General features: G+C 38.2%; 1 protein-coding gene across 8 annotated transcripts in view; it reads left to right on the forward strand.

Moving 5' to 3' along the window:
- The first annotated feature begins 227 nt into the window (after nucleotides 1–227).
- Nucleotides 228–26,825, forward strand: part of LRCH1 (leucine rich repeats and calponin homology domain containing 1) — a 128,059-nt gene continuing 101,461 nt past the window's right edge. For all 8 annotated transcript variants that reach the window (XR_014183525.1, XR_014183526.1, XM_082047563.1 and 5 more), the window contains exon 1: nucleotides 228–581. Coding sequence is in view for 6 of the 8 variants with exons in the window: in XM_082047563.1 (XP_081903689.1) it covers nucleotides 335–581 (247 nt within the window). In the remaining 2 variants the exon portion in view is untranslated. The remainder of the gene's footprint in view (nucleotides 582–26,825) is intronic.

Below are 26,825 nucleotides of genomic sequence, written 5' to 3' on the forward strand. Positions count from 1 at the left end.
AACACCAATGGAGAGCTCAGCTCTCCAGCTGCGGCTGCAGTTGCGGCCCGAGGCCGGGGGCGCGCCGCCGCTAGGTGGCGCCGCAGCGCCCCACCCCGCGCATGGCCCGCGGGAGGGAGGGGGGCGGGTCGGTGTCGAGGCGGAGCATGCGCAGTACGCGCGCCTCGCCCGGGCCGTTTGCCTCCGCCTCCTGCCTGCGCCGCCGCTCCCCCTCCCCCTCCCGGCGGCGCCGCCGCCACCACAGCGAGCGGGAGGAGGAGGAGGAAGGGAGAGAGGGAGGCAGGTCCGGCGTCTCTCTCGGGTACCCCCAGCGGCGAGGCGGGCGAGGGGGAAGATGGCGACGCTGGGAGGCGATTCGCAGCCCTTCCCCGCCGCTGCTCTGTCGGCGGCAACGGCCGGGGTGGGCGGCGGCGGCTGCGGCGGGGCGCTGGGTTTGCAGGCGCCGCTGAACCGCGGTCTGGAGCGGGCGCTGGAAGAAGCGGCGAACTCCGGGGGGCTCAACCTGAGCGGCAGGAAGCTGAAGGAGTTCCCGCGCAGCGCCGCTGCCCTCAGCCACGACCTCTCCGACACGGTGCGGGCAGGTGAGGCCGGGCGGGGAACGGGGGGGGCGACCGGTGCCGGTGTCTGACTGAGGGGGGCGGGGAGGGAGGGGGGAAGGTGGATCCCCCGGCGATCTAATCGGGATCTAACCTTCCTCCTCCCTCCCCGCCCCTTCAGGCATCCTAGTGCCCCTCAACCTCCCCATGAGGAGGACACCTGCTCCCCACCCTTTCACTCAGCCTCTGGTATGAGACGTTCACCCGTCCCCACACGGAAACCCAGCCCGCGCCCAGCTCTCTGTGCACTCTGCTTGCTTTATTCCGCGCCGCCCCCCCCACCCCCCGCCTTGGTCTATGAAGTAGGTGTTAGCTCCCATATGGCTGGATCGCTGCACACCCCCCTCCATCCTCCCCCTCTCTGCATTTGGTGAGGCAGAGTTGGCTCTCCCCTGGCACACTGGGGAGAGTGTGTGTGTGTGTGTGTGTGTAGGGGGGAATTCTTGCTCGCACCTGTCTTCTTCCCCCCTTTGCGGAATGTACATGTCTGTGCCACCCTTCCCCGACCGCTGAGGTTTGAGGTGGCAGCCAGCCCACCTTTGAATCGGTTTTGTGAGGAATGCATACGCGTGCCAGGGTGGATATCTGCTTCTTCTGTCCCATTGCATGTGGGTGGACCCGCCTGGTGTGGAGGGGATGCAAGTCTGTATGTAACCACATTAAGACACTTGTGTGCCTCTGAACACCTCGTCTGTTTTCACGCCACAGGTGGAGGCATGTCCATAGGAACAATTTTGCTCTGCAGCTACCCCAGGGAGCATGCTACTTTTCACAAGTGCTGCTTGTCTGACAATGGGGTTCACATTGAAACTTGTACCTTTACAGTCATGCAGCCGTAGTTCCAGCTCTGTATGCAATACTATCTTCCAAGGCAAATTCAGAGAGAAATCAGTGGCTTCACAGGCACTGTACATATTCTGTGGTGGAGGACACCATCATTACATAAATCTGCAGAGAGGGTAGGCCTGACAACCCTGCAGGCAGGAGGGGTGACAGGAGGTGTATCCAGTCTTCATTTAATTTGCCCTCACACTCTTCAACACAAAAAAGGGCACACGTGTTTCTCACCTGAGGGGGCAGTCCCACACAAAGGGTCATATCTGTTTTTCTGCCCCTGTTTGTGCCGAGGTTTGGAAACTAAACCATTCTTTACTTAGTGTAACTAGGTAGAACAGTGCAAACCCGCACTAGAAGAATATATTAGCATATTCCTAAGATCTTTAGTGTACTGCCTCCGCATGCCCTCTCGCGTCCCCATTTGTCTGCTGAAGATAGTTGTGCTGTAACAGCAAAGGAGTAGACAAGTAGTTACTTGTCCTACAAAACAGCAGGTGCTATACCTGCATGCAAACATGTGATAACATGAACCTAAATTCTCAACTGCTCTTGAACATGAGGGTATTTATGTATTTCTGTATGTGGAGACATACGTACTGACTGCATATGTGTATCTAATCCAGCTATGAGGAACAGAGTAATATCTCAGATGTGTGGTATACATAATATGTAATTGTTATTTAGGTCTGTCACTTGTTTGCTGTTGCTGAACGGATTTCACAGTGATCCGTATGAACACCTATTTCATCGTATCAATAAAAGAGAAACACGAAGGAGCCTCAGTGAATGAAACTACTGTAAATTTGTAGCATGAATTGCCTTGCTAACCATTAACTGACTCAGTAACAGATGTGATAGTGAAAGGGATAAAACGTGCTAGTGGAACTGAACGCAGCTTGTCTCCCCAAACAAGATGTTTTATCTCTTTTTTAACGTTGTAATCTAATGAAGACACGCTGCAAAATGAGATAAGCGGTCTCGAAATCCAGAAGGTTAGCTTGTTTGTTTTGACCTAATATTGATCCGAACTGCTGGAAAACGAAATTATGTACTAGAAAAAAAAAAAAATCTTTGATTAGCAGTGGTTATGTGTTAGTATTTCTATATTGTGTAAGTGCATTCTGTACAAGCATGAGCTGTGTTTTGCATATATAGGTAGTACATGCTTGTTATATTCTTGTTTGAGTAAGTTTTCTATTTAGAGGAGAGCTCGGGAAAAAAGTAGTTTTTGCCTTCAAGCATTAATGTGCTTTTTTTTCAGAGTTTGCACAGAAGACATTCTATATAAAATTAACTGTAAAATGAGATTTTCATTCTCTTTTTGTTTTGTATAAACAGCAGTGTAGAGCAGCCCATGCCTCAGTCTTGTAACAACAACAGCCCTTTTTACATTTTGCCCTTTTAGGGGGACCATGTGTTAATCTGTAGTTACTTTATATTTTTGTTTGTAACAATATGTTGTAACTGTTTAATGGGAATTGTTTACCTTGTGAGTTAAGTCTTATTTATGAAAAATCTGTGTTCCTTTTCACTTGTTACATTACATAAGTAGAATATATAAACAGAAGAGACGCTTGGCTTCAGCCCAGATTTTTGAAGCTCTTGGGGCAAACTCTTGATGGGAATTTTCTCTCTCACTTCCTCTCCATAAATGTACATAGTATAAAAACAGCACTTTCTTGTACTGCTTGGAATGTATCCTTGCAATGAGTGACTTTTACTTTTGTATTTGATGTGCTGGCATGTCTCTGAAGCCGTGAAAATTTGGTATTTGGGGTAGGAGTAGCCTTTCACTGTCAAAGCTTTTTTTTTGCTAATGAGGGCCAATCTCACTGAAGAATAGACTAGTCTGGGGAGTGAGTTTAGAGGTCTGAGAAGCAGGGGATTTCCAGAAAACTGAAATCATGTCTGCACCTTGACAGTCTTTTAGCATTAGATATTAACAGTTCTTTTTGGATTCAGGTACTCTCGAATATTATCAAGCTTGTTTTCTATGGAAGTTCTGAATGCTTTAGGTATATCTGAGGAAGACAGAAGTGTTAAATTTCAAATTTTCAGTTCATCCATTTATTTTCTTCCTGAAGTTAGAAGTTGGATTTTATATAGCAATTGATGCACTTAGGAAAAGGAAGCAGCTTGATTGTCTTAATAGCCAGGGCACAGTTGTTTGACTTTTCTAATTCTTATTGCAGTTACATTTCATACTAACTGTAGAGGCTTAACTATTCACTTTCTGCTTGTGCAGCTTGTTGGTATGCTTTTTCTTCTGTGACTTTGCATTGAATATATCTTGTTTATAGAGACATGATAGAGCATTTTTTTCCTCTGTCTTTGAAAGTTTTGCTCAAGAGCTGAGTGACCCAGTCAGATGAACTTTCAGGCAGTATCTTTGTACACAGAAGGGAGTTTACATAGTGCGCAGTACTGTTAGAAGAAAATAAAACCTCTGCATAAAGTATCTTGAGTTTAGTCAGATGTTTTAAACCACATCAGTGTGGATGCATTGCAAAAATCATTTCAAAAATAATAAACGCTATTCTTATCACTTTTATTACAGGCTGGGTTATGCAGAAGACAGTGGCACAGTAATCACATAGTTCTTAAGTAATAGTATGCAATTATATTCCTCAAAGCTACTGGGAATGCTGGAAGCATGTTCGTTTATGAAAGAGGAAGAAAAAGCCTAAAGCTGTTACTTAAATGTGTAACCATGGCTGCCGGTATCACTTCATCCTCTTTCTGTAGGCTTTGGCTGCATTCTGAAGACAAATCCTCTGAATGTTTTCTGGTGAATACCTGTTTCATCCATTTCTATTGTGTGAGTTAAGCACACGAGGAAACATTACTGGCTGCTGCTTGTGATGACGTGGGAGAGAAGCAAATATTTTTTTTTAATCAGGTGTTAGATTGTTTGAAAAGAAACATGTATTGAAGCATTTGAATGCTAGTTTGGACAGTATGAAATTCTGGAAATAATATGTATTTTTATATTTTTTTTATATATTAGAATGCTCACTAGACAAAAGAACTCCTACCTGATATTTTTTAAAATGTTTATAAGTGGAGTGTGCTCTCCAGACAATGCTGTGCTCAAGACATTGTAGCCTGCCTGTCAGCATCTTTGAAATAATTGTTTGGATTGTGTAACTACAGATTTATTTTCAAGATGGTCCAAAAATCACAGTAGCACCTGAACAGTTATCTGAGGGCGTGTATGGTTTTAGTGTAAAGTTTTTGCCACACACTTTACCTTGAACTTTGACATCAAAGTGCTTCCTGTGGGATCATGTACAGGAAAAACAACCCAAAAAACCAACAAAAGCCAACCAACAAACAAAACCCCAAACAAATTTAGAAGATGTCCTCCATCACAGTCCAGGAATGCGCTTGTTTGTACCCAACAGTTGAAAGCACTTTCTGAAAAATTTTTCTTGTTTTGGGGATTGATACTGGTTCAGGTGAAATATGTTACTTTTAATCGTCTTTGCTAATGTAATTTAAAAAAAAAAAAGAAAAATATTATTTCCCAATTTTTGTCTAAATAAGTAACTGTATATATTAGGTTGCCGTAATTCATTCTCACTGATTTTCTCCAGCTCCTTTATTGATGTAATTCTTCCTCACTTCTGGCAATTCTCCTAGTCATAGCAGTAGATGTGCACTTGGTTTGCCTTATTATAAATGCAGGTTGTACTGAGAAGAATGTCACAGATACAGACTAGCTTGTTTGTGGTACTACATACTTTCATGAACGAAAAAGGACCACCAAAGGGACTCTTCTTTAGAATTTGGTTATTATTTGCTCATTAGGGAAGAAAAGATATTTGATATGTCCCTCTCCTTTCAGGAATTCTCTCTGATTATTACTGCATTGAATAGGTTATAATTCATCATCTTGAATTCATATTTTGATTACATTGTGGGGTTTTTTGGATGAGTCTTCTTGAGAACCTTTCATTTTGCTCATTTTATCCAAACTCATATTATTAAAAATAACATATTTAGTTATAAATTTGAAAAAAAAGAATACAACTCTGTTTCTTCTTTATGTTCAATAGTCAGTCCCTTCCTACAGACTTCCTGTGTTTATCTGAAGATTTCTAACCTTACTTATTCCATCTCTTATACAAATAAAATCTTAAGTGTATTAGGAGAGAGGAAGAAGTATGTTTGTTTATTCTCACAAATGAATTGAATATTGCCCTACAGCCAAAACTTACGGGATGTAACTCTCTTTTTTTTGAGATTACTATATAATGTACCTTTATATCTAGGCTAAAAAAATAAAGAAAACCTGTTTTGTATTTGTTGTTATGTATCCAACAGTATAAAAGCATTTTCGGACTGTAACTTCATAGTGTGGTCTGTCTGGACATACCTATATTAACATATTCTAGTTCCTCCTTCCCCCCCCCGATAAGCAATGCTTTGTGAAAGAGCTTTATCAAACTAAGTGATTTTTTTTCAAGCATAGATGTTCTTAGCAACTTACAACTGCGGAATACCCTTTCAAGCCCTTTGGTCCTTTTTTTTCTTTTTCTTCCCTAAGTCTGAGTGTGTCCTTGCTTGTGGATTATATCAACATCAAGGCTATTGACTCCAGTTGAAAATAATCTGTTAGTTCTTTTACTATATTGAGTCTAGTCTGTTGTGCTTTTGAAAGTTACCTCTTTTGTCTGGAGATTTATGCCCCCATAGCTGAAATGCAGTCAATGGCTTTGCAGGTGCTGTTAGGCTCTTCTCTGGGCAAAATAAAGTGCTCTGAGTGCCTTTTGTTGTATGGAACAAATTAGGAGCACTCAATTGCCTGGTTACTGTTTCAGAATGTGGCTTGAGCAGATTAATGTCTTTCTACCACTGACTCTGTATGTGTGTGTCCCCATTTCTTTCCCCGTGTGGAGGTTTGTTGATTGGGTTTTTTTGTTTGTTTGTTTTGTTTTTGTTTTGTTTTTTTGCTACCTTACTTTGTAGAGAAGGTTCAAAACTAGTGCAAGGGCTAGGAAGTAGAAAAGATGACAGCCTAGAAATCACATGATAGGAGGCTGAAACCTCTCAGTTTCAGCAGGAGTAAGATCAGCTGTTATTGAACATCTACCCCTAAAGTTAACTTCCAATTTAGGGTGGCCTTTTTTTGTGTATCCCTGCTAAGAATTGCCAAAGCCACGTTTGGCCATGCTATGCATGTAAATGCATGAAAACAGATTGCTTTTGTAGAAATGATGTTACTTTGCGTGCCTTTGACCCATCTGCCTTGGAAAAGACTGACTCAAAGCTCACAAAGTGCTTTTATAGTAGTAAAGGTGCTACAGGTTCCTTTTCAAACACTTCTAGTTGAACAACTTTGTTTTTGAAGACCCAATCACATGTGATCACAGGCCTTATGGGAGGTAGAAGCCAAATATCACTACGTGGTTTCTGAGCCTCTTTTCCTTCCCCAGTCTGTTTCTCTCATGTCCTCAGCACAAAAGACATCTTTATTTAGACATCTGTAAGACACGAGAGACGATGTGAATCTTAATATAGTTAGTATACACAGAGTTTTGAAAACACTCAATACTTTTGTAAGGGGAAGAAACCAGGATAGAATATGCTGTGACAAAGTAGAATGAATATTTACCCAATAGAACTGAGACTTGGAAGAGGAAGGGGGTAAATGCCACTGTAATATAGGTTTGAACAAGAAAATGGATAGAAAGAAGATACTATTTAAAGGCAGAAATGTTATACAAAGTGAGTGAAAAATTTTGAAGTTCTGAATGAAAATATTTAAAGTGGTAGAAGGGAAAGGATTATAAACAGGGAGGTGAGCTGTATATTTTTGGTTGAGCATTATGGCTTGGGATACTATTCTGATATCTGTAAAATGAGGGAAAATAGATTTTTTTGAGCAGGTACATTAATGATGATTAGAGTTTTGTGAACAGATAATTATATGAACATGGAGAAAATCAATATACATGACATTTACAGGCTTTATACTACAAATAATAGTTTTAAATTAATACTTTAAAAGATTAACTGTTGAATTTAAGTTTTGGAAACTTAGCATTCGTTTGCTTGCAGAAGGAAGAGCTGGTGGCATTTTTGCTGCATACAGAGTTGCAACCAAGATGAGGGACCGATGTTTTGCATATCAGAATGACCATTCTAGGAAGGATGAGTAACTTTCCCAGGTTGCAGATTGTTTATTCTGCCTGCAGTGTTCACACTGTCTCTGTTAGTAAGCATCTACTAGATTTGTGAACATTCCCAGGCTGTTTAGATCCCTAATTTACAATGAAAATCAGTATGATTTAAGTCATTTAAATAGCACTTCTGAAACAAGAGACATACCCTTAATGTGTTCTGTTGAGATCAGAATTATGAAAATAGCGTACCCATTTATTGTTCTCCCACGTGTAAAGCTGAAAGAGCCAGAAATGTTATCATCATGTTCAGCATGCGGATTACTGTCAAAAGTAGAAATTGGTATTGTGTCTCCTGACTTCTGACTGTTCTCTGCTGACCATATTTTGCAAGATATAATACATCAGTGTGGTTCTTTGGAAAGGTACTGAGGATGTAAACTTTGGGAAGAATAACTTCTTTCTGCCAATTTGTGGGTAGATGGGTCTTTGTGGGAGAAGTTCAGTTCTAAAATTCTGATGCTTCTCCCCAGCCTCTCTCCCCTAAGGGTGTCTTGCTGGCCAGCTTGCCTTTTTATCCCTTTCTTTCCTTGTATGGTGCAGGACACCATAATATCTGTAAACCTTTGAACTATTTAAAAATAGAAATAAGTCTTTCATCCTTCTATCCCACTCTGTAGGAGAAATATTTTTAAAGAAAAAAAGAAAGTCAAAACTTGTGAGACGATGATCTTGGCAGAGCTAAACGAGGGTTAGCTTTGCATTTAATTTGGAGCCTGAGGTTTGCGCTCACTTTTGAAGCTGCATGAAATGTTTCATGTTCAGCTGAGCTTGTGGGAATTCTGACTCCTGTAGTTAAAAGCTAGCTGATAATTTCACTATGCCAATGTGAGGTAGCTCTTCTAGGTGTGAGTAGTGAAGTTACCTGAAGTAGTTGGAGGTTTTGAATATTGATCCTATGTGAAGCAGAAGAAGAGCAAAACCAGCCGAGCACCACGTTAACAGTGACCTGTGCTGCTTAATGGATAAAGTTTTTATGTTGGTTTTCTGTAGGCGGATGATTTTATTCTTGGTACAACTTGCAGTAATTGTAATATTGCCAATATCAAGGTAGAATTGAAACACATGGTTTAAAAACAGAACTTTTATTTCCTTGCAAAACTGAAGTGCTGTAAAATGCAAGATTGGTAACAGATTTGATTTCTGTTTTTTGGGTTTAACTGTATAGACTAGTTAGGTGTTTTCTACTAACGCAGCCCTATAAATACTGGTAGAAGGAGACACTGCTGGGACAGCTGGCATTAATATGTGAATGGAGGATTTGAGGTAAATAATTTCTTGAATTAAAGAAACTAAATTCAGAAAAAAATCTTGGAAGTATATTTAAACGTGGCATGGATTTTGTTATACTGAAGATTGTAGTATAATGTAGTATGTTTCAAAAGTAGCAAAATAACTACAAATGACAATTTCACTGTTTTACTGTTTGTATACAGACATGTCAGGCTTTGTTTAACATCTAAAGTGTGCATCTTTGGTTGCATTATTTGCAGTGGCATCACTCTTTTGTAGCACTACATTAGACAGGCAAAAGGTAAAAATTAAAAAAGTCAGATGAGAAATAAAAACCTGTCCACATTTAAATTTGAAGAGAAAAACATAAATGTCAAGTTGGATCTGTTGTTTAGTGAACAGAAAGAAACAGGTTCATAAAATGTGTGCACAAAGAGAAATTGGTCATCACCAAAACTCATGAAGTTGTTTTGGAAAATGGACAAGAAATGGGATAGAAAAAGAAAGCTGAATCGAAGATTAATCCAAGGAAAGAAGTAGAACAGAATATACCCTTGGATGAGGCTTACAGGAAGTAAGGCAAGATACCAAAACTACAAAGGCAACAGTTTATAAGTAGTAAGAACCTTGTGACAGAATTTAAAGATAATGAAATTGCTATCATGGTAAGTGAAGTCATTATTAAAATGACTTTTGTTGTTGTTGTTGTTACTGCTTGAACTTTTAGCTTTTAATGAAAGGAGAAATAGGGAGTAAAATTATTTAATACTTGACAGGTTGCTATTGTTATTACTGTATTTTGAGAATAGTGAGGCCTAGAGGAATTTATTCAATTTTGTCTTTTTAAGGCATGGCAAGTGTAGTAACAACGAAAGTGTCTGTTTATTCAGTGTGGAAGGAGGAATGTAGTGTCACTCGTATGTTATATAATTAAAAAAAATACAGTGGTGAGGATTTCTGGGATGGGATTTCTGGTCAAAGATGAAAGGAGCCTTCTGGAGAAGTCTAGGGGGCGTGTGACGATGCCCTGGTTATTAGCAGCTCTGAGTGGTTAAGGTGGTTAAGGGGAGTAGCTTATACCCAGGTTTCCCATGCTTCTTGTATGTTGTGTTGCTAGGGTTTATTTTTATCTTTTTTTTTTTGAGTTCATCCCAGTTCATTGATTTTTTTTTTTTGGCCTTCCACTGTGTACAATGTTGTTTCCCTACTCGGTAAGTTTTGCCTGCAATCCCTGTTCCAAGATTTGAATTTCAGTCTGGCTGAATGCCTGCTCTTTGCCTGTGTTTTATTTACCAGCCAGTTCAGATTGCTTTGTGTTAGTGACGTGTTCTTTTCTCACACATGTCCTTTCACTTGCGGGTTTTACCAGACATGGTATTTTCCCCTGCTTAGTAGTGTTTTTGAAAAAAGATGCATGATCAAGAATTTATTTGTGGGGTCCATCTAAAATATTTTATGTTTCCGTACTTTGTCTTATTTTAAGACCTATCAGTACCGCTACCTACTTGGTATGCAACATTAACATACATTGTTATTGCATGTAGTTCTTGATTTTTTTTTTTAATCTCTTGTAAGCAGACGATGTAATTTCTTAGTCAAAATGTGCAGAAACTAGTAGAGTGTTTTACCAAATTATAGTTGTATTACAATGGATGTTTCTGTTCATCATCTGAACTTTCTAATTTGATGGAGAACTATCATGTTAGTTTGACAATGTGTAGTTTCAGCCATTATTTTTCTGAGGTATTTTGAGGGAGGGGGGTGAAAGAAGCTGGTGAGTCTGAAATTGCTTGTTTTTCTTTAAAAAATTGGCACATTTCTTCCTCATGTTTGGAACTGCCCTCTTTTTTTAATTATTTTTTTTTCCCCTCTCCAATCGAGTTCAACCTGAAAAGTGAAGATGATCTCTGTTGCACTCTTCAAAGAAAATCTTTAATGCAAGGGGTATGGATCTCATGTTTTGAATTAAAATATTAGCTCATATAAAACATCGAAGAACTTCAATTTGCTAAAATTTTTTTAAAGGAGTTTATTGATAAGAAAGCCACTCTCTTGGTATATTCTTTGTTTCATGGTATTGCAGCTCTCTTAAAGCATGCTGTGTGTAACTCTGACATTCAGCCAACCAATTGGAACTTCTGAGGATAAAGTAGTCTTTTGAATTTCTTGTATTTTGATTAGTTCAAAAGCCTTTTATGTAAATATATTGAGCGTTAATATAATGACTTTAAGAGCTGGTTTCTAGTTTTAGTTGGTCCTAGCATAGACCTTATTCTATGTTGCTTTTTTAAAATCACCTTGCAAACTTTGTTCTTCTCAGTGAGTTGTTTTGTTGTCCTATAATGATGCAGGTTATTTGTCGTTCTACAGACTGGAAAAACTGAGGAAGGGTAATTTTGAACGGCCTAATACAGATCTCAGAACAGATCAAGGACAAAACTGTGAAAGAAATCCAGCTTTGGTTCTCTCTTTATTTTATGTCTAAGATGTGGCAGTGTAAGATATCTGGAAGAGGGGAGGTTGAGGCATTTGGACTGAAACTTTGTTCTGGAAGAAGTTGGGATAAAAGGTGTAAACCTTGATGCTTTCATTACGGTGTAAGTCCAGGGAGTGATTTTAAATGTATTAATGCAATGCAGAAATGAAGAGCTCACTTAATAGTATAGTATTAATAGCATATGGCACAGAAGTGTGATAGTGTGATTCAGAAATGTTCAATCTCTAAAAGAATATCGCTATAGATTTGCAATCAGTTAAGAATCAGGTAATATGAAAGGAGTATTAACATTACAGAAAAATCATCATTTTGGCAAGAATTGCTGTACTCCTTCTGTCAGTTTTCATATCTTTGTACATTTGGCTTCCTAGAGAACTGAAATGGTTATTTTGGCCTAGTGCCCAAGGCTAAAAATGGCTTCTGGAATCTTACAGCTCAGTTTGGTGTTGAGCAGTTCTGTGCGGTAGTAACATAACTGCAGTAATTGGTAGTCTCACTGAAGCATTTTAGTTATGCACTTCAGTGTTAAGCTGTGGGCTGTGTGGTCCTCCTAACATCCAGTTTATCAGAAAAATTTAAGCCATGTTTATCTAGGAGGCAATGGTAGCCTGAAAAAAGGCTTTTCTACAAGTACTCGTTAAAGGGAAGTAAGAATGAGTGTAAAGTTTAGCCTCTACAGGGAAAGGCTCTAAACCGAAGAAATAAATCTTGGTATTGCTATGGGAATAGTGAAGCCCAAACATTGCGTTTGAGACCCAAAAATGTGGGGAATTGAACGTGTCTGTGAAGTTTCCTTACGTTTCTATCCAGTATAGTAGGATTTACCTTTAAAAGTGAACACTACCTCCCTGCCCCACGAAACAAGTATACCCGTTACTGTATGTGAATGCGTGCTTCTAAGAAATATAGTATTCTGAATGATTTCTGAACAGTTTGGATAATTAAACAACCAGGAATTTGGGATAGTCAGGAGAATAATGAAGGGCTAACTATTTAAATCTGAGCAATCTTCCACCAATAAAAGGTCTGAAAAGGAGAAGACTTATGAAAAGACTGGATATTGCTTCCCTTTACATCCCTCCCAAATCTATTAGCTTTTGCCCACATTTTTGAGTTGGAACAAGTGGGAATAATACATAGTGCTGCATGAAGGGAAAGCTTTTCTGACTAAAATTTGTGTAAAAGTACAATTATATGATTTTTTTTGTGTGTGTGTGTGTGTGTGTGTGTGTGTGAGTGAAGTCAGCATGGACGAATTCTGCATGAAAATCAATATTGCTCTAGACATAGCTCATAAACATCCATAAAACACTAATTCTAAAATCTCCTGAGAAATCAGTTGGGTTTTTTTGTTTATGTGTGTTTTAAATTTGCAGTGTAAGGCTGTGTTAATGAAGTGGTTTGGAAACAGGACCACAATAAAATGAGTTCTGATCAACTTTGTGATCACACAAATTTGAGATCACCACACTAGTGAATGACTCTGCAAAGACTCTTAATTCTGTATCAGTTTGTATCTATCTCCAAAATTACTGTCTGTAAAATACAAATGCTTTTGTACTAAATCATTTATGAAAAAATAGTCATTCCAGATCAGCTTCTGTAGGATACCTGTGCTCAATCTGCAGAAGTGAGGACATAGGGAGAAATATGTTATTTTATTGGAAATTATGAAGTTGATAAATTAAGGTTATTTGAGCATAACCACTATATATCTTACCTATGGAATAGTATAACTAAATCCATGGGAAGCAGTGTTAAAAAAAGTAAATGGTAGCAAGCAATAAGATTTTTTTGCTTATTAATAGAAGCTACTTTCTTTTAGAGGAATTTCTCTAATGCTTCAAGAATGTTTAGTCATTCTGTCATTCTTTACAAGACGTATTTCACCTCATTTCATGCTGCTGTTCTCATTCTGGGGCTAGAGGACTAGGCTTGTTGAAGCGTGAAATAATTGATATATCTTAATACGAAAAGAGACTTTTATGTTCATACCATTTGACCCTCTGCCTAATACTGGCCATAAATTTATCTGAGTCTTTGTATCTAGATCAGAAATCTATGGCTTAGATGTACTGTCTCCATTTTAAAGTATGCCATTGATGATAGTGTGATTAATTATGTATTTCCTTTAGAAAGAAGTGAAATTACACACTATTTTGTATTTTAGCTTTGGCTTCTGATCATTTGTTCTTTCTTTAACTACTAGATCCACTATATCAGGCATTCGGTTTTCTGCAGTTGTTTATAAATTAATGTTTGCTTTTGTCTTTAATAAACTAAGCTTTGATTAATGAGGGGTAATTCCTATTACTCTAATTTAAGATGTTTCTGCAGTTGTTAATTTTGCTTCCTTCTGAAAGGTACTGCCCATCTAACTTGGGTGACAAGACTAAATGGTGATGAATGTGGATTTAAACTCACAGGACAAGCTCTGAATTGCGGTGTTGAGGATCTGGTACAGGATTCCACCTGCTGCCCCTGTTCTGGGGAAGGTCACCACCATCAGAGGCGTGGGGGCAGAGCTGAGGCTGCTGGTACCTCACATTGCTCTAGTGAATGTTACAAGGGCTTGTGAGTCAGTCCTAAACAAACTGTTGGTGTTCTGCTGTGGAGTATGATTTCAGATCCCAAATCTTGTATCTGAATGAAACCTCCGAGGTACCTGAGTGCTTTAACCTTTTTATTATCTTTCACTTAGTTATTAACTCAACAACTGGACATGGCAATTTGTGATGTGCTTTGCAAATACTGTCAGTGGGGTAATGTGCGTTCTGCTTATTTATCAGTAATTGCTGCTAATACACCCAATTTTCATGATAGTCATTTGCACCTTAGAGTCTGTGGAGCTCATGATTGTCATTGCTCCGAGCTTACTATCACTTCACAAGACTATGTTTGCATTCTTCCGTGTTGTATTTTTAAGTTTTCATGTAACATGATTAAATATGAGCTTCATTGTGTCTGACCTACCGTGTGTTCTAGGCCATCATGTTTCTGTAACTTGGCTTTGCTGTTACTTAAAATCTGCAAGTGATTGATGTTAATCAGTAATGGCTTTGTGTTCTAACGGAGAAAGTTTAGAAAATCTTAACTGATGTTGGGTTGTGAAGAAATATGATATGCCTAATGACTTTCTTGAAGATATCATTCTGTTTTCTCTGAGTAGATGTCTGATTAACACTCAGCAACCAAATCAAAATGACTGATGTTCTGGTATGAACAAGTCAAAAAGGCTCTTCTAATAGATGGTATATAGTCACATGAGGTTATAGAATTTGATTTGTTTCAGTAGTGTACAAGTTTTAGCTTCTGACTTTTTTTTTTTTTTGAAGATATCTATTTTTTTTTTCCTGCAATAATTTTACACTTGTGCCTTTGGTGCTTTACTATATACAATAGGGACATAAAAATAAGATTGTTTCTAATAGGTAAGAGGCTTTTAAATCAAATACAGGAGAAGTAGCTTTTTAATTAAGAATTTCTGCTTGAGTATCCATTCTAGAATGGATTGTTTGACAGTTCTGTTTATAGAAACAGGATGTTTTGGTTTTATGAAATGTGGATTTCTTGGGAACTCATTTGGAGAAAGTGTTTGTCTGCCTCCACCCTTGGTGGAATGCAGATGACATCAGATTTTTTTATGTACTGATGCTACAGCCAGTACATAAAGACCAGCTTTAGAAGTGTCAGTGACATAAAAGGAATTGCACGCTAAGCAATCTTACTAGTTAAGGTGAATTTGTGGTATTGATATCCAGGTGACCATACCTAACGCAACAAAAATAGAGTTGGGGGATTAGTTCAGGAAGACTTGGGAACAAATGGAAAAGGATCCAAGCATCTATTTTGGAAAAGTGTATCAGTGGTGAAAGCTGGTTTGGCTTATTGTAGCACAGACTTCGGGTTAAATGCTGGTGACAGCATTTAGTAGAATGTGACAGTAGCACATGCACAGTGTTTCAGCTATTTCAACTAAGTAAGTTGTGGTGTGGTGGTGTTTGTTTTGTTTGGTTGGTTTTGTGTGTGTGTGGTTTTTTGGTTTTGTTTGTTTGTTTATTTTTAATGGATGAAAAGAAAGGTTAAGTGAACTGGACAAAAGGAAAATGTAGATGGAAAGGGAGAAAGGACTCATTTACTCTTTCCACACTTTCATATCTTTGTTCTGTATTTTAGGTCTGGCAGTATCAGCAACTGTACTCCAAAGATTCATACAAGACCATAATATTTTGGGTGTTTCACAGAGAAACCATACTAACATGTGGCCCTTGCCGAGAACTCAAGAGAATTGTCTTTCCTGCTTTCCCCCCCTTCTTTTGCACATTTTGTTTTCCCTTCCTTCTCCAGCCTTATGCTGGAGCAGTTTTATATTGGTCTTTTCCCATCATAAGGGGTGTCTTGTTGGTCTTGTCTGAGCTTCTGCTTCAGGCAGTGGTGACTTGGAAAAGGGACATAGATGTTGAGCTAATGTCAGCTTTTACTGAACAGTTTTGAAGAACTTGTGAAAGAGGAGTTGGTAACTGGCCATAAATTAGGCAAGTTTTTAATAGCAAGTTTCAGAACATACTGAAATTAAAAAATGAGTGAAAGATGCTGGTGGTCATTTTATGTTGAATTTTTATACTAGAAAATGCTTAATTGACTTATTTTGGGCTTTTCAAATCTCTTCATTAAAAGCTACTTTAACCCATCTTGGAATCAAGAAAGCAACATTGCTTAGTACAGCAGGTGGCTTGGTTGTGATCTTTCTAAAACATACCTCTTCAGTTCCCATTCTTGGATGGCAAAATTGTGTTGTTCACTTCTTTTGGGTTTCTTATCTGTGTTTTTCTTTCTCTTGTGATAGTTTTGGTTCAACTGGCATTTGATTTATTAACATTTCCCTTTGGAAACTTTTGGTTAAGATCTAATTACAACTATCCAGAAACAGCTTCTTTAAACAGGATATTTGTAAATTAAAAGGCAAGTATCAGTTAAAATATGTGGTTAATTTAATAAAAGCCTACAGGCTTATTCTAACTTGCTATCTAAATTTTATGGGTTTGTAGGGTAACTGGGGCTGGAAGGGACCCCTGGAGGTCACCTGGCCCAACCACCTGTGCACAGCAGGGTTAAGTATGAACCCGTTTAGCCTGTTCCTGCCAGCTGAAGCATATCTCATTTAGCTGAGGCATTCCCAAATATTCTGAACTCCCAAGATTTTGTTTTGCAAGTGCAAGATAGTAGGTCATCTGGAGGCCTCCTTTTTAACATCTTTTTTCCCCTTTAAATAAAAGCTCTTTTATTTTGTGTCTTTCAAAGCCCTCTTTCTGTAGCTTCAAGATGAGATTCTGAACAGGGTAGCTGAGCTTTGCCAGACCACTGTTTGTGTGAAACAGGTGCGAGGCATTCCTGCCCTTGTAAATTCCCAACATTTTTATTGTGAAGGAATACCTGATGTGAATAAATTCTGTTTACAACCTTGGCTTTGCGTTTGTGCAAAATTTACTACTCAAGACACCTTTTGTCTTCTGACATATATACCCATAAACCTACTTGTGGAGTTTTGCTCCAGTTACGTACTGACATAAATCCTGACATACTTTTCATCTATTACCAAATGTAGACTCGTATTCTTAATTTAGGGAATGCTGAAGAAAGGACTTAGGGTAATGCATTTCAGAAGTGCTTTTACAACACTTTAAAAGAGAATGTGATGGTTTTGATTATTGTTTTAAACCCTATTCTGGGTACATTTGGGTTTCTCCATTTGAAATATGTTAATGAGGAGCTTGTAGCACTTAAGACTGAAATGCTTAGCAAGAACATTAGGAGACACAGATCTGTTTTAGTTGACATAGTATGGGGTGTGTGTGTGGTTTTTTTGTTTTTTTTTTTTTTCCTTTTTAAGTTCAGATGACAAGTGTGGAATGTCTGTGTTTAAAATTACTGATATGTTTATGTGATACGGCAGTAAGTTTTACTTATTTGTTCTGGGTTAACCCCAGTAGACAGCTAAACCCCCCACAGCTGCTTGCTCCTCCCCAGTGGGATGGAAAAGAAGATTGGAAGGGTGAGTGTGAAAACTCTTGAGTTGAGCAGAAGGCAGTTTAATAAGTAAAGAAAAAGCTGCACATGCAAGCAAAGCAAATTAAGTTGTGGTTTTGTGGATTCTTTTTTTTTAAGTTGATGTGCAAATGCAGGTAGGGTAAAAGGTAGGCATAACTGAAATTATTGAAAAAAATCCATTCTTACTGATGTTTGTGGGATTTTCCCTGTTCTGAATTTCTAAAACAAATCATACTTTATAGGACTAGGTGAGAGCAGTGTAAGGTACCTTTCTGTCTTCTATCTGCATAAACCTCAGGACAGGTTTATTCAGCCTGTTTTCTTGGCAAGCTGTCTTGTCACACTGCTGTATTTAGCCTGCAGTTGGCATCTGAGTTTAGTTAGTTCTAAAGAAGTTCCAATATGTCCAGTCACTGTGACTGTAGTAGTATAGATGTCTGTATACAATGTGAGTTTGCAATTATTGCTCTTGAAAGATAGTTATTCTTGCTTACTAGCTGGTGTGTGTGGTGTTGCACGTTATGCATCGGTTTTAATTCTTAGTTTCACACTATCTTGGGGAAAGTAGTGCTATATCAGCAGTAATTCAATTAATAAAATATTAGGAGAGTTTGTTCTTATATTGCAGTATCTGAATGTTAGAAAGTTATCTTCTGATATTTAGATGAACTTCAATATTTTTTCATTGTATGCAGTGTCACTACTGTATAACTTCATTAAATATGGGTTCGATATGTGAAATTCTCTCCCCCCCCCCCACCTTTAGAGCAACAGAGTATATGGTAGAGGACAAATACTTGTTTTCCTTGGGCTTCTTCACTTTAGTTTCTTTAGCAATTCACCAGAAACTGTAGCTGATAAAAGCAAGACAGTTAAAACCTGTTTTCTGAATTTAATCAGATCAAAATATGCAGGAGAACTCATCTGTGGCAAGATGATACCAGACTACTTTTATGATTCAGCCACATATTAGTGTAAAATGGTTTAGGTAATGAAATACACTGAGGACTGTGGGAATGTTTTTTCTTTTTGTACAATATTATTAGGTTGAAGAGCAGTAACATTTAATCAAGTGATATCTTACAATGTAATTCTCACAAAAGTCTCTTCCATTAATTGCATTTTCCATTCTGAAATGTGGTTACCAGTGTGTTTTCTATTTAATGTTATTTCTTGTTTTGTTTTGTTTATTTCTGTAATACCCATCAAAGACTATAAACTTTCTGAATGGTAGATTTCAACTAGTGAGAACCTTCATGTTATAACTGGACAAGTTGATGAGGAATGAAACAGGCAGCAGGTGCATTGGAAAGAGACAGATTTCTAGATGTTTAAATAATATTAACCCTCTGCAAAAATTTTTGTGCTTTCAGTTAGCCTCTATGGCTAAAGGATTAGAAACAAGGAATAGCTGTTGTGTATTAGACCACTGACAAAATAGTAGCAAATAAAGTTATAGTTTCACTGTCTTAGGTGCATTGAGTGGTTTTGAACATGGGTATGATTGAATCTCCTTTAACTGTCTCTTGTATTGTCCTCATAAATATAGTAAGCTGGAAGTTTTAAAGAAAAAGAAAGTACAGTAAGGACAGTAGTTTAGTTTATATCCAGCTATACTGCATTTATACAGTTTGGCAGCATGTAAGTATTTTCCCTGGGGGATTTCTCTATGTTCCTTAATTTTCATTTTAAATGATTGTCAGTCAGTGTACCTGTCAGTAAATTAACTGGAAGAAGTCAGTGTTTAAATAATATAATTTGACTCCATAATCTATAATGCTTTTTAGGGACTTTCCACTGGATTTCTACTGTAGTATAGGTGGGTATTTTTAGACAGCTTTTTTTTTTTTCCCCTTAAAAAAAAGCGCTTTGGATCTTGGTCTTTCATAAAACTACTGTGTAAACACTGAGCTGCAGATAAACGTGGACCATTTTTACTGCAGTTTACTAATTTGGAGCAAAATTTGTAAGTTATGTAGCATGAATCCATTGTTTTGCAGTGTTTTAGTAGTTAAGTTGGAATGGCACAATGAATTCATCTGTACTGTATGTGAGAGTAAGATGGCAAGGCTAAATCTTTGGATTCCTCTTGGAAATTTGTTCCTCCCCTATTTTGCTTTAACCTCCATTTTACAGTAATGAAACTAGTTAATTCACAGAAGAGCAGAGTCTTGATGCAAATGCCTCTGACACTGAGGAAAAATGAAGGGAACAGAAGATAGAGCCAACCTTCTCTTTTTGCAGTAGAATAAATTCTGAGGTGTGACCTCTTGAAATGGTTGTTATCTAAGAACTTTGCTTTCTTCTTTAGTTGTGTAAGAAAGTGGATCTGTAATTCGGAATGGTTATTTAATAAAGGAAAGTTTAAGAAGATGAATGTCTTGATTACCTTGTTTTTCTCAGTTTTGTTTTAAATGATCTGTGCTGCTTGGAAGTGAACCTTGAAAAAACAGTTTTTAATACTAAACAGTAACTTACAGCTACATTGCATTACACACTTAAATACCTTCTTACTTGTGACCCAGTCTATTTATTTATAAAATCATAGAATACCAGGTTAGAAGGGACCTCAAGGATTGTCTGGTCCAACCTTTCCTGGCAAAAGCACAGTCTAGACAAGAGGGCCCAGCACCCTGTCCTGCTTAATCTTAGAAGTGTCCAATGCTGGGGAATCCACCACTTTCCTGGGGAGATTATTCCAACGGCTGATTGTCCTAATTATGAACAATTTCCCTTTTATGTCCAGTCAGAATTTCCCCGGGAGTAACTTGTAGCCATTACCCCTATCTTTTCCATGTGACTCTTTGTGAAATGAGAATCTCCATCCTGTTTGTAGCCACCCTTTAAATACTGGAGCATGGTGATGGGGTCTCCCCTAAGCCTGCTTTTCTCAAGGCTGAACAAGTCCAGTTCTCTCAGCCTTTCCTCGTATGGCAACTTCCCAGTCCTTCTGATCATCTTCTATGGACTATATGGAAAAATCTTTTGCTATTTTTATGTACCTTTTTTGTATGGAGAGAGTCAAATGATCCGTAATTGCCTACCTTGTATCTTCCTTCAAATGGATGAGATAAATATGAAAATCAAAGATGAACTAATTAAAGTTAACAAAATAAATATAAAAGGCTTGTGTTGGACAACATAGCCCTAAAATCTCACTGACCAGTTCTTTACAATCTTACATACTTCTGGCAAATGGCAAGAGTCTTTGTGTAATCATATTTCCCAGAATGCTAGTTTTCATTTCAGAAGAAATTAATTGACCTCTTTGCTTGGTGGTGTGTTCTTTTTTGTTTAATTATAATGAAAGCTTACTTTGCGATGGCTAGTTGAGTCAAAATTACTGAAGGCTACCAGATTACTATTCCTTATTTTGATGATGCTGTCTGACAAATGTATGTACTTTTTTCCTATATTTGCTTGTAAGATTTTAAGGAAAATTTAATTTATAGATCACTATTACTTTTTATCCTTGTTTGATTTGTGTGTATATAAATATCTCCTGTCTTACTCAAGTATAGGCCTCTCTAAGCATCTGTAGGGGAGGTAGGGTACTTACTTGCCAGATAAAGCCATAGTTAAGCCGTGAGAATATATTTCCTTAACAGACTATTCCCTGGGGTAACTATTCACATAAAAACACATTTGTTTTCATTTTCATAACAATATGCAGGCAAAATATTTCAAATTATACCGGCTATTGAAATTACTGATTACCACAGTTTTGGATAAAGCAGTTTCTCAAGCAAGGATGTACTTGAATAAAGAACTATCTCAATCATTGTGCATTGTATTCTCTCATTTGCAGGGGTGTGCAAGTACATGTCCATAGACCTGTGAGAGAACTATGTACGCACTTCAGGCATGTGGACTTAAAGTTTGGATTTTCATTTCCTTGAAGCTGGGAGAAAAAAGGCATGTTTTTATGTCTGTAATTTGAATATTAGAGGTCTTTCTAGTGTAGTCATGGGAGCTTTTCAGGATCAGTTTTAGGAAGATTTGTGATTTGTGCAGAATTTATTCAAAGAAGTTGTCTATATTTCATTCTGAACTTGCTTGATATTCAGAATTCATACTTAAGGAATTGTGTTATTTTTACAGTAATTTCTGCATGGTCACACTTTTATGTGTTTAGGAAATGTAGCATTAGCTATTTTGTTACATAGTTATGTATCTTTTATTGTAATCTTCTGGAAAGTATGCAGCTGCCCACTGATTTTAAAATATCTATTCTCTGTTTTTACAGAACATGTGAATACAGTCAGAGTATAAGCACCTCAAAATTCTGTTTTTGTTTTTTTTTTTTTTATTTTGTGTCGTTATGCAGTTGTTTTTCTAAGTATGTATGGGTACGGTTTAGCAAGAAAAAATATATTTTACTTTTCTCTTATGATTTTTGTAGATATTCCTTTGTTAATTTTAATGTTGTATCATTGCTTATAAGATTGCTTAGGGTCTGAGAGGAATTACCCTTCTCAAACACATACTGAGACATGTCTCAGTCTCCAACCACTAACTCTTCCTCTTAGATGTCAGTAGATTAGTGTCACTATGTTCATTGAAGCAAGATATGTTAATCCCTTATTTGAGGTTTAAATCTACGAGTCCTGTAGAAAAACTGCTTAGAAGCTGAAGCAGTTTTGTCATCTGTTAAATTTCATGTTTAGCAGAGGCAGTTTCTACTGCCCTTTTGTCTGCTCTTTTTTTATCATTAGACCCTGAGGCAGGTATGATGGATTAAATGACCAGTGAAAGTTGAGTTACTTATACAATGATTGATTTTTCAGTTGGATAGAGCTGTATCAGTTAAATAGATTTGTCTGTGTACATGTACAATTTGTAAATGGATATTGAAAGCAAAACAGTTGGTACTGGGGCCTCAGTCACCTTATTGTTACAAATTTGTAGGGATTTTATTTTTGACTCATTCAGATCTCATAGACTGACTACTCTTTTAGGAGTGCATTTTCAAGTTTTGTTGCCTCTAAAAGTTGATGAGCTCTCTGCCGTGCATTATAGCATGGTAATTGGTGATGGTAAGAAGACTTGATCTTTTGGATTCTTGATCTGAAGTAAAATGCTGCTGTAGACACACTCAGTATATTTTCAACAATCTGAATTTTTGCTGGCACTCTATTTAGAAGAACAGGAGGATGCCTATAAAAGATGCCACATTCAAAGTATCAAAAAAAAAATCACTTCCTATTTTGCTGGAACAGGAAATTAGCATCTCTGTTGCTTTGAGGGACAGAATACTTCAAGTAATTCTGATTCTGTATTGCACTTTGAAAGTTGACTGGATCTAATGCTTTTAGAACTGCACTTAAATGGCTGACATTTGGCCATTGCCTAAATTTTATTTTAGTAACTAGTACTATTTGTTGTGACTATCTTCTTGTTGTACGTGAATTGATAAAGAGATAATAACATCAGTGTTATCCAGTTCAGAAGACTTTAAATAAGGCTGACCTTGTTTTTTAAGTTAATTTGATGGAATAAGATAAATTAACATTTGATTATTTAATATGATTCCCAGAATACTGTATTAGCTAAAGCAGAGATTTAGATTTTATTTTTTTTAAATAAATTGGACATGGGCAAAAAGCTAATTTACATTAGCAAAATTAACATGCAAAATTAAACTGTGTTGTAATCACCTTTTTAAAGGTAATATTTGGAGTATAGTTGTTGCTTTCAAAAAACAGACACACTTCTAATTCTAGTAACTTTGGAGGGATGAATTTTTGGTCTGGTGCTATATGGAAATCTGTGTTACGAGTTAGTTGATATGTTGCAAGAACATCTTAATTAACATCTCCTTTTAGTGTAGCTGTGCCTCCGTTTTTTAGGTGATGTGATAAAAGCTCAGCTGCTGCTGCATGGTGGAGCACAGAGAGACAGTGCAAGAGGGGGACCCCAAATAATACCCTGCCCTGGCTACTACAGGCCCATCACAGGAGCCATCACCCATCAAGGGCCCATCTCCACAAGCCCAGAGTAGCAGAGGGGCACAAAAGGAGGCGAGGAATACAGATGTGGAGGAAGAGATGCTCTCCTATGAGGATTCATTCTCATTATCAAGGTGTGAGACCCATCAGGATGAGTCGTGTCTTGGAGCAACTTTTAGACTGAGGGAAGTCCAGTCTTGGGGTATGTGGCACACTGTGGGCTGCAGGGGAAGAGAATTTGGGGATTGTATAGGATATATTATGGCATGCTTTGGAGATGAACCAAAGATGGAGAAAGTGAGTGATTTAAGTGATTTGAGGAGGAACATGTATGGGAAAATAGGAGTACTTAAATGATTAAAAAAGGCCAGTCACTTTTAAATAATTAACTGGTCATGTCCGACCATGCCTTGCACCTGATCAGCCCAGTCTGTATTATCTTATTAAATTCCTTTTTAAGTCATTTCTTGGATGACGGATTCCCTGTTCTTTGTACGAGTGTGTGCAGGGGCCTGAGTGCTAGCAACTGGAGCTGGACCATGAGTTGGAGGGCCTGTCTGTGGTGCCAGAAGATGGAGAGAATGGACTGAATGGACTTAGTGCCAGTAGTCAGAGTGGGATTGCAGGTTACAGGGTCTACAGTGCCAGTGACTGGTGACACTGGAGCGGGTGAAACCAAGTGCCGGCCACTGAAGTTGGGCCGGGGTTCGGAGGCCCGTGTGCCTGTGATGCCAGTTCCTGGAGCAAGTACGGGGTGTTGTGAATACTTGCAAAGGTCAACCCAGACCAGCCTGTGAGTAGGTGAAGTGGCGAGGGAGCCAGGGGCATGCATGTGTCTGACGGGCAAGTCCAGAGAAGCTGTTGAAGGATCAAGGGAGTCTTGTCCAAGTACCAAAGGGACTGTAGGGTCTGGGGGTCTCTAGGGGTCGGACCTATGTATGTGTGCACCTCTCTAGGAGGGGAACCACAGTAGGGTTGGCTGTTGGGGGACCAGTTTAGTCCTGGCCGCTCTGTCTGTGCACTTGTGTGTGGCCTCAGGGCCTCTTATGTCCAGACACCAGCAACTGGGAGATTGAATGTCTGAACTCATCTTCTGGAGGGATCCACATTGTGTGTGTGTATATACATATATACACACATATATTCTCACTAGCAAACTTCCATTCTGTTCAGTCAGAATGTGAGCAGGATGAGGCTGTCAGTGCTGCCTGTGGTTCTGTGAGTGCTCTGTGTGTATGTCATCATTATTTGTGTGGCCAGTTGTGTATATATGTATATGTGATGCGTATGTGCACTATGTGTGTTTTGTGTGCATGTGCCTACTGGGAATACAATTTCCACCTGGCTGCTGCTTGGACCTGGGGGCATGGAGCTGCAGTAGCGTCTCATCTCTCAGGTTGTCTGATCTGGCCAGATACTTTACCGTAATACCTTTTAATTACAGTATAATGATTTTGATGTTTCAATGTCAGTGTTTTGTAAGGTATCTTCATATGGAAATAAGAGAATAATTGTTATTACAGATGCAAAGTATTTGATGGATCCTCTTCCTTAGCGTTTGTTTAAAAAAGCAAGTCTTTTGCATTAATTTAGTGGAGACAGTGCCTTGTGTGAACACCCAACACTTGTAATATAAAAGTTCAGGTATAGGTGAATGTCTTGACATCAGAAATTACCCAGTGTGAAGAGACTTTGGTTTTGCTAACTTCTGTTATGCATGGACTTTGAAGTGATTCATTGTATTTAAAAAAAGGTGATATTGAGTCTTCAGTAGTACAGCACTGTTTTCATTTCAGTAAGCAGGAAGTGTGAGCATGAATTCACTGTTGTGTTTTAGAGCAGGAAAAAAACAATATCACTTGAGTATATGACATCCTTTCCGCCATTAGTACAGTGTTTTAAAACTGGATTGTATATTTGCAGCAGAATGTATCAGAGAAAAATTCTGTCTTTCCAGAGCTGTGCCTTAGCTATATAACATTCAGTGTCTGTTTTTTTAAATATCATTGAACAAAGTATAACAAAGGTTACTGAAAATCATGGTACTGCTACAGGTGTAGTGTCACCTAACTATGGTGGCTGTATATGCTTGAAGTCACTTTAGACAGTTCTGATGGTTTGGAGCTGCAGGACTGGGGACCACTGCAATAGCCAAGGTATCCCTGTGGCTTTGTAATATCAAGATCTATGTAGACTACACAACTTGAAAGAAAAGCCTTTGGTGAAGGTACGCAAAGCATTTAACAATTTTATTGGATATGTAATGTTCAAGTGTGTGTAGAAGTTCACTTGAATGTTCCTTATAAATTCTTACTGAAACAAAGGTATGGAAAACCTTTCCCTCTGAACTTGTGTTGATGAACTTCTATCTCAGAGAGACTCTGTAAGTGTTTTGGATCTGTTGGAGTTAGAGGTGGAAGAGATTTACACTGATTTTTTTTTTTTTCTTCAAACTGTTTCTCTACAACAGTACTTTCCAAAGTGAAAAATATTAATTACATAAAAGCTTGAAGGTGGCATTTCAGTCAATCTGTTTACAGATCCTTAACATGAAACCTGAGGATTTCCTGAAAGAACATCCTCTTTCCTTTATGACTACTAAAAATACAAGCAATAGCCAGAAACAAAACCAAACTCTGAGTGTTAAGCAGTGTTCCAAAGGAGAGCTAGACTGCCTAATCTGGAGATTCTAGAATGAAAATGTTTGTTTAATAACAGGACTTTTATCTGTCTTGTCCATTTCAGATGGTCCTCCCAGATGAATATAAAAGCAGTAGATGAACCCTAGGTACAGGAGGATTAAGTTTATCCAGGTAGAATTGAAGACTTGTAGGAAGATGCAGTTTTTATGAAAGTTAAATAAGCAAATAGTAACGGTGTCAACTTCCTGTTTTTAGAGAAAAGTTAGACTTGATAGGAGTCTACAGACTGTAACTTAAAATCCAAATTTTATTCAGAAAATTTATGCTCTTTTAAGAGGGGCTGAAAAACCTTGATCACCTTGACTGTATATACCTTTGTTCCTTCTTGCATTGGATTTAAACCAGCTGAGTAGGAGTGCTTCTCTGTACTCACCTAGAATTGCAGTTTTCCCTTCTTACTGTTCAAAGGTATTGTTGCTGGGTTTTGGAAGGCTTGAGAGAAGCTTATGGAAAGCATGTACAATATAAAGGTAGTAAGCAAGCAAAACATTTCTGGAAGAAGTGAAAGACATCTATCAAGGTGAGAGATGGTAATATGGACTCACTATATTCCATAGGTGAGGAACATTACACAAAACTGCCTATTTTTCGTAACTGATGAAAGAATTCTCTCTCACAGAAAGAGAATTCCTGTGAAGGACTGGTTATGATAATGTCTCTGCAGTGGTGATTGAACCTTGCTGATAACGCCTCAAGACTCTGGTAGTGTCAGCTTTAAAAAATCGGAAGCATCTTTTGCTGCAGTGACTGTCTTTGCGGTCTGTTACCCTGGCAATAGC

This window comes from Streptopelia decaocto (genome assembly GCF_964273445.1).
Source record: "Streptopelia decaocto genome assembly, chromosome: 1".
NCBI classification, from domain to species: Eukaryota; Metazoa; Chordata; class Aves; order Columbiformes; family Columbidae; genus Streptopelia; species Streptopelia decaocto.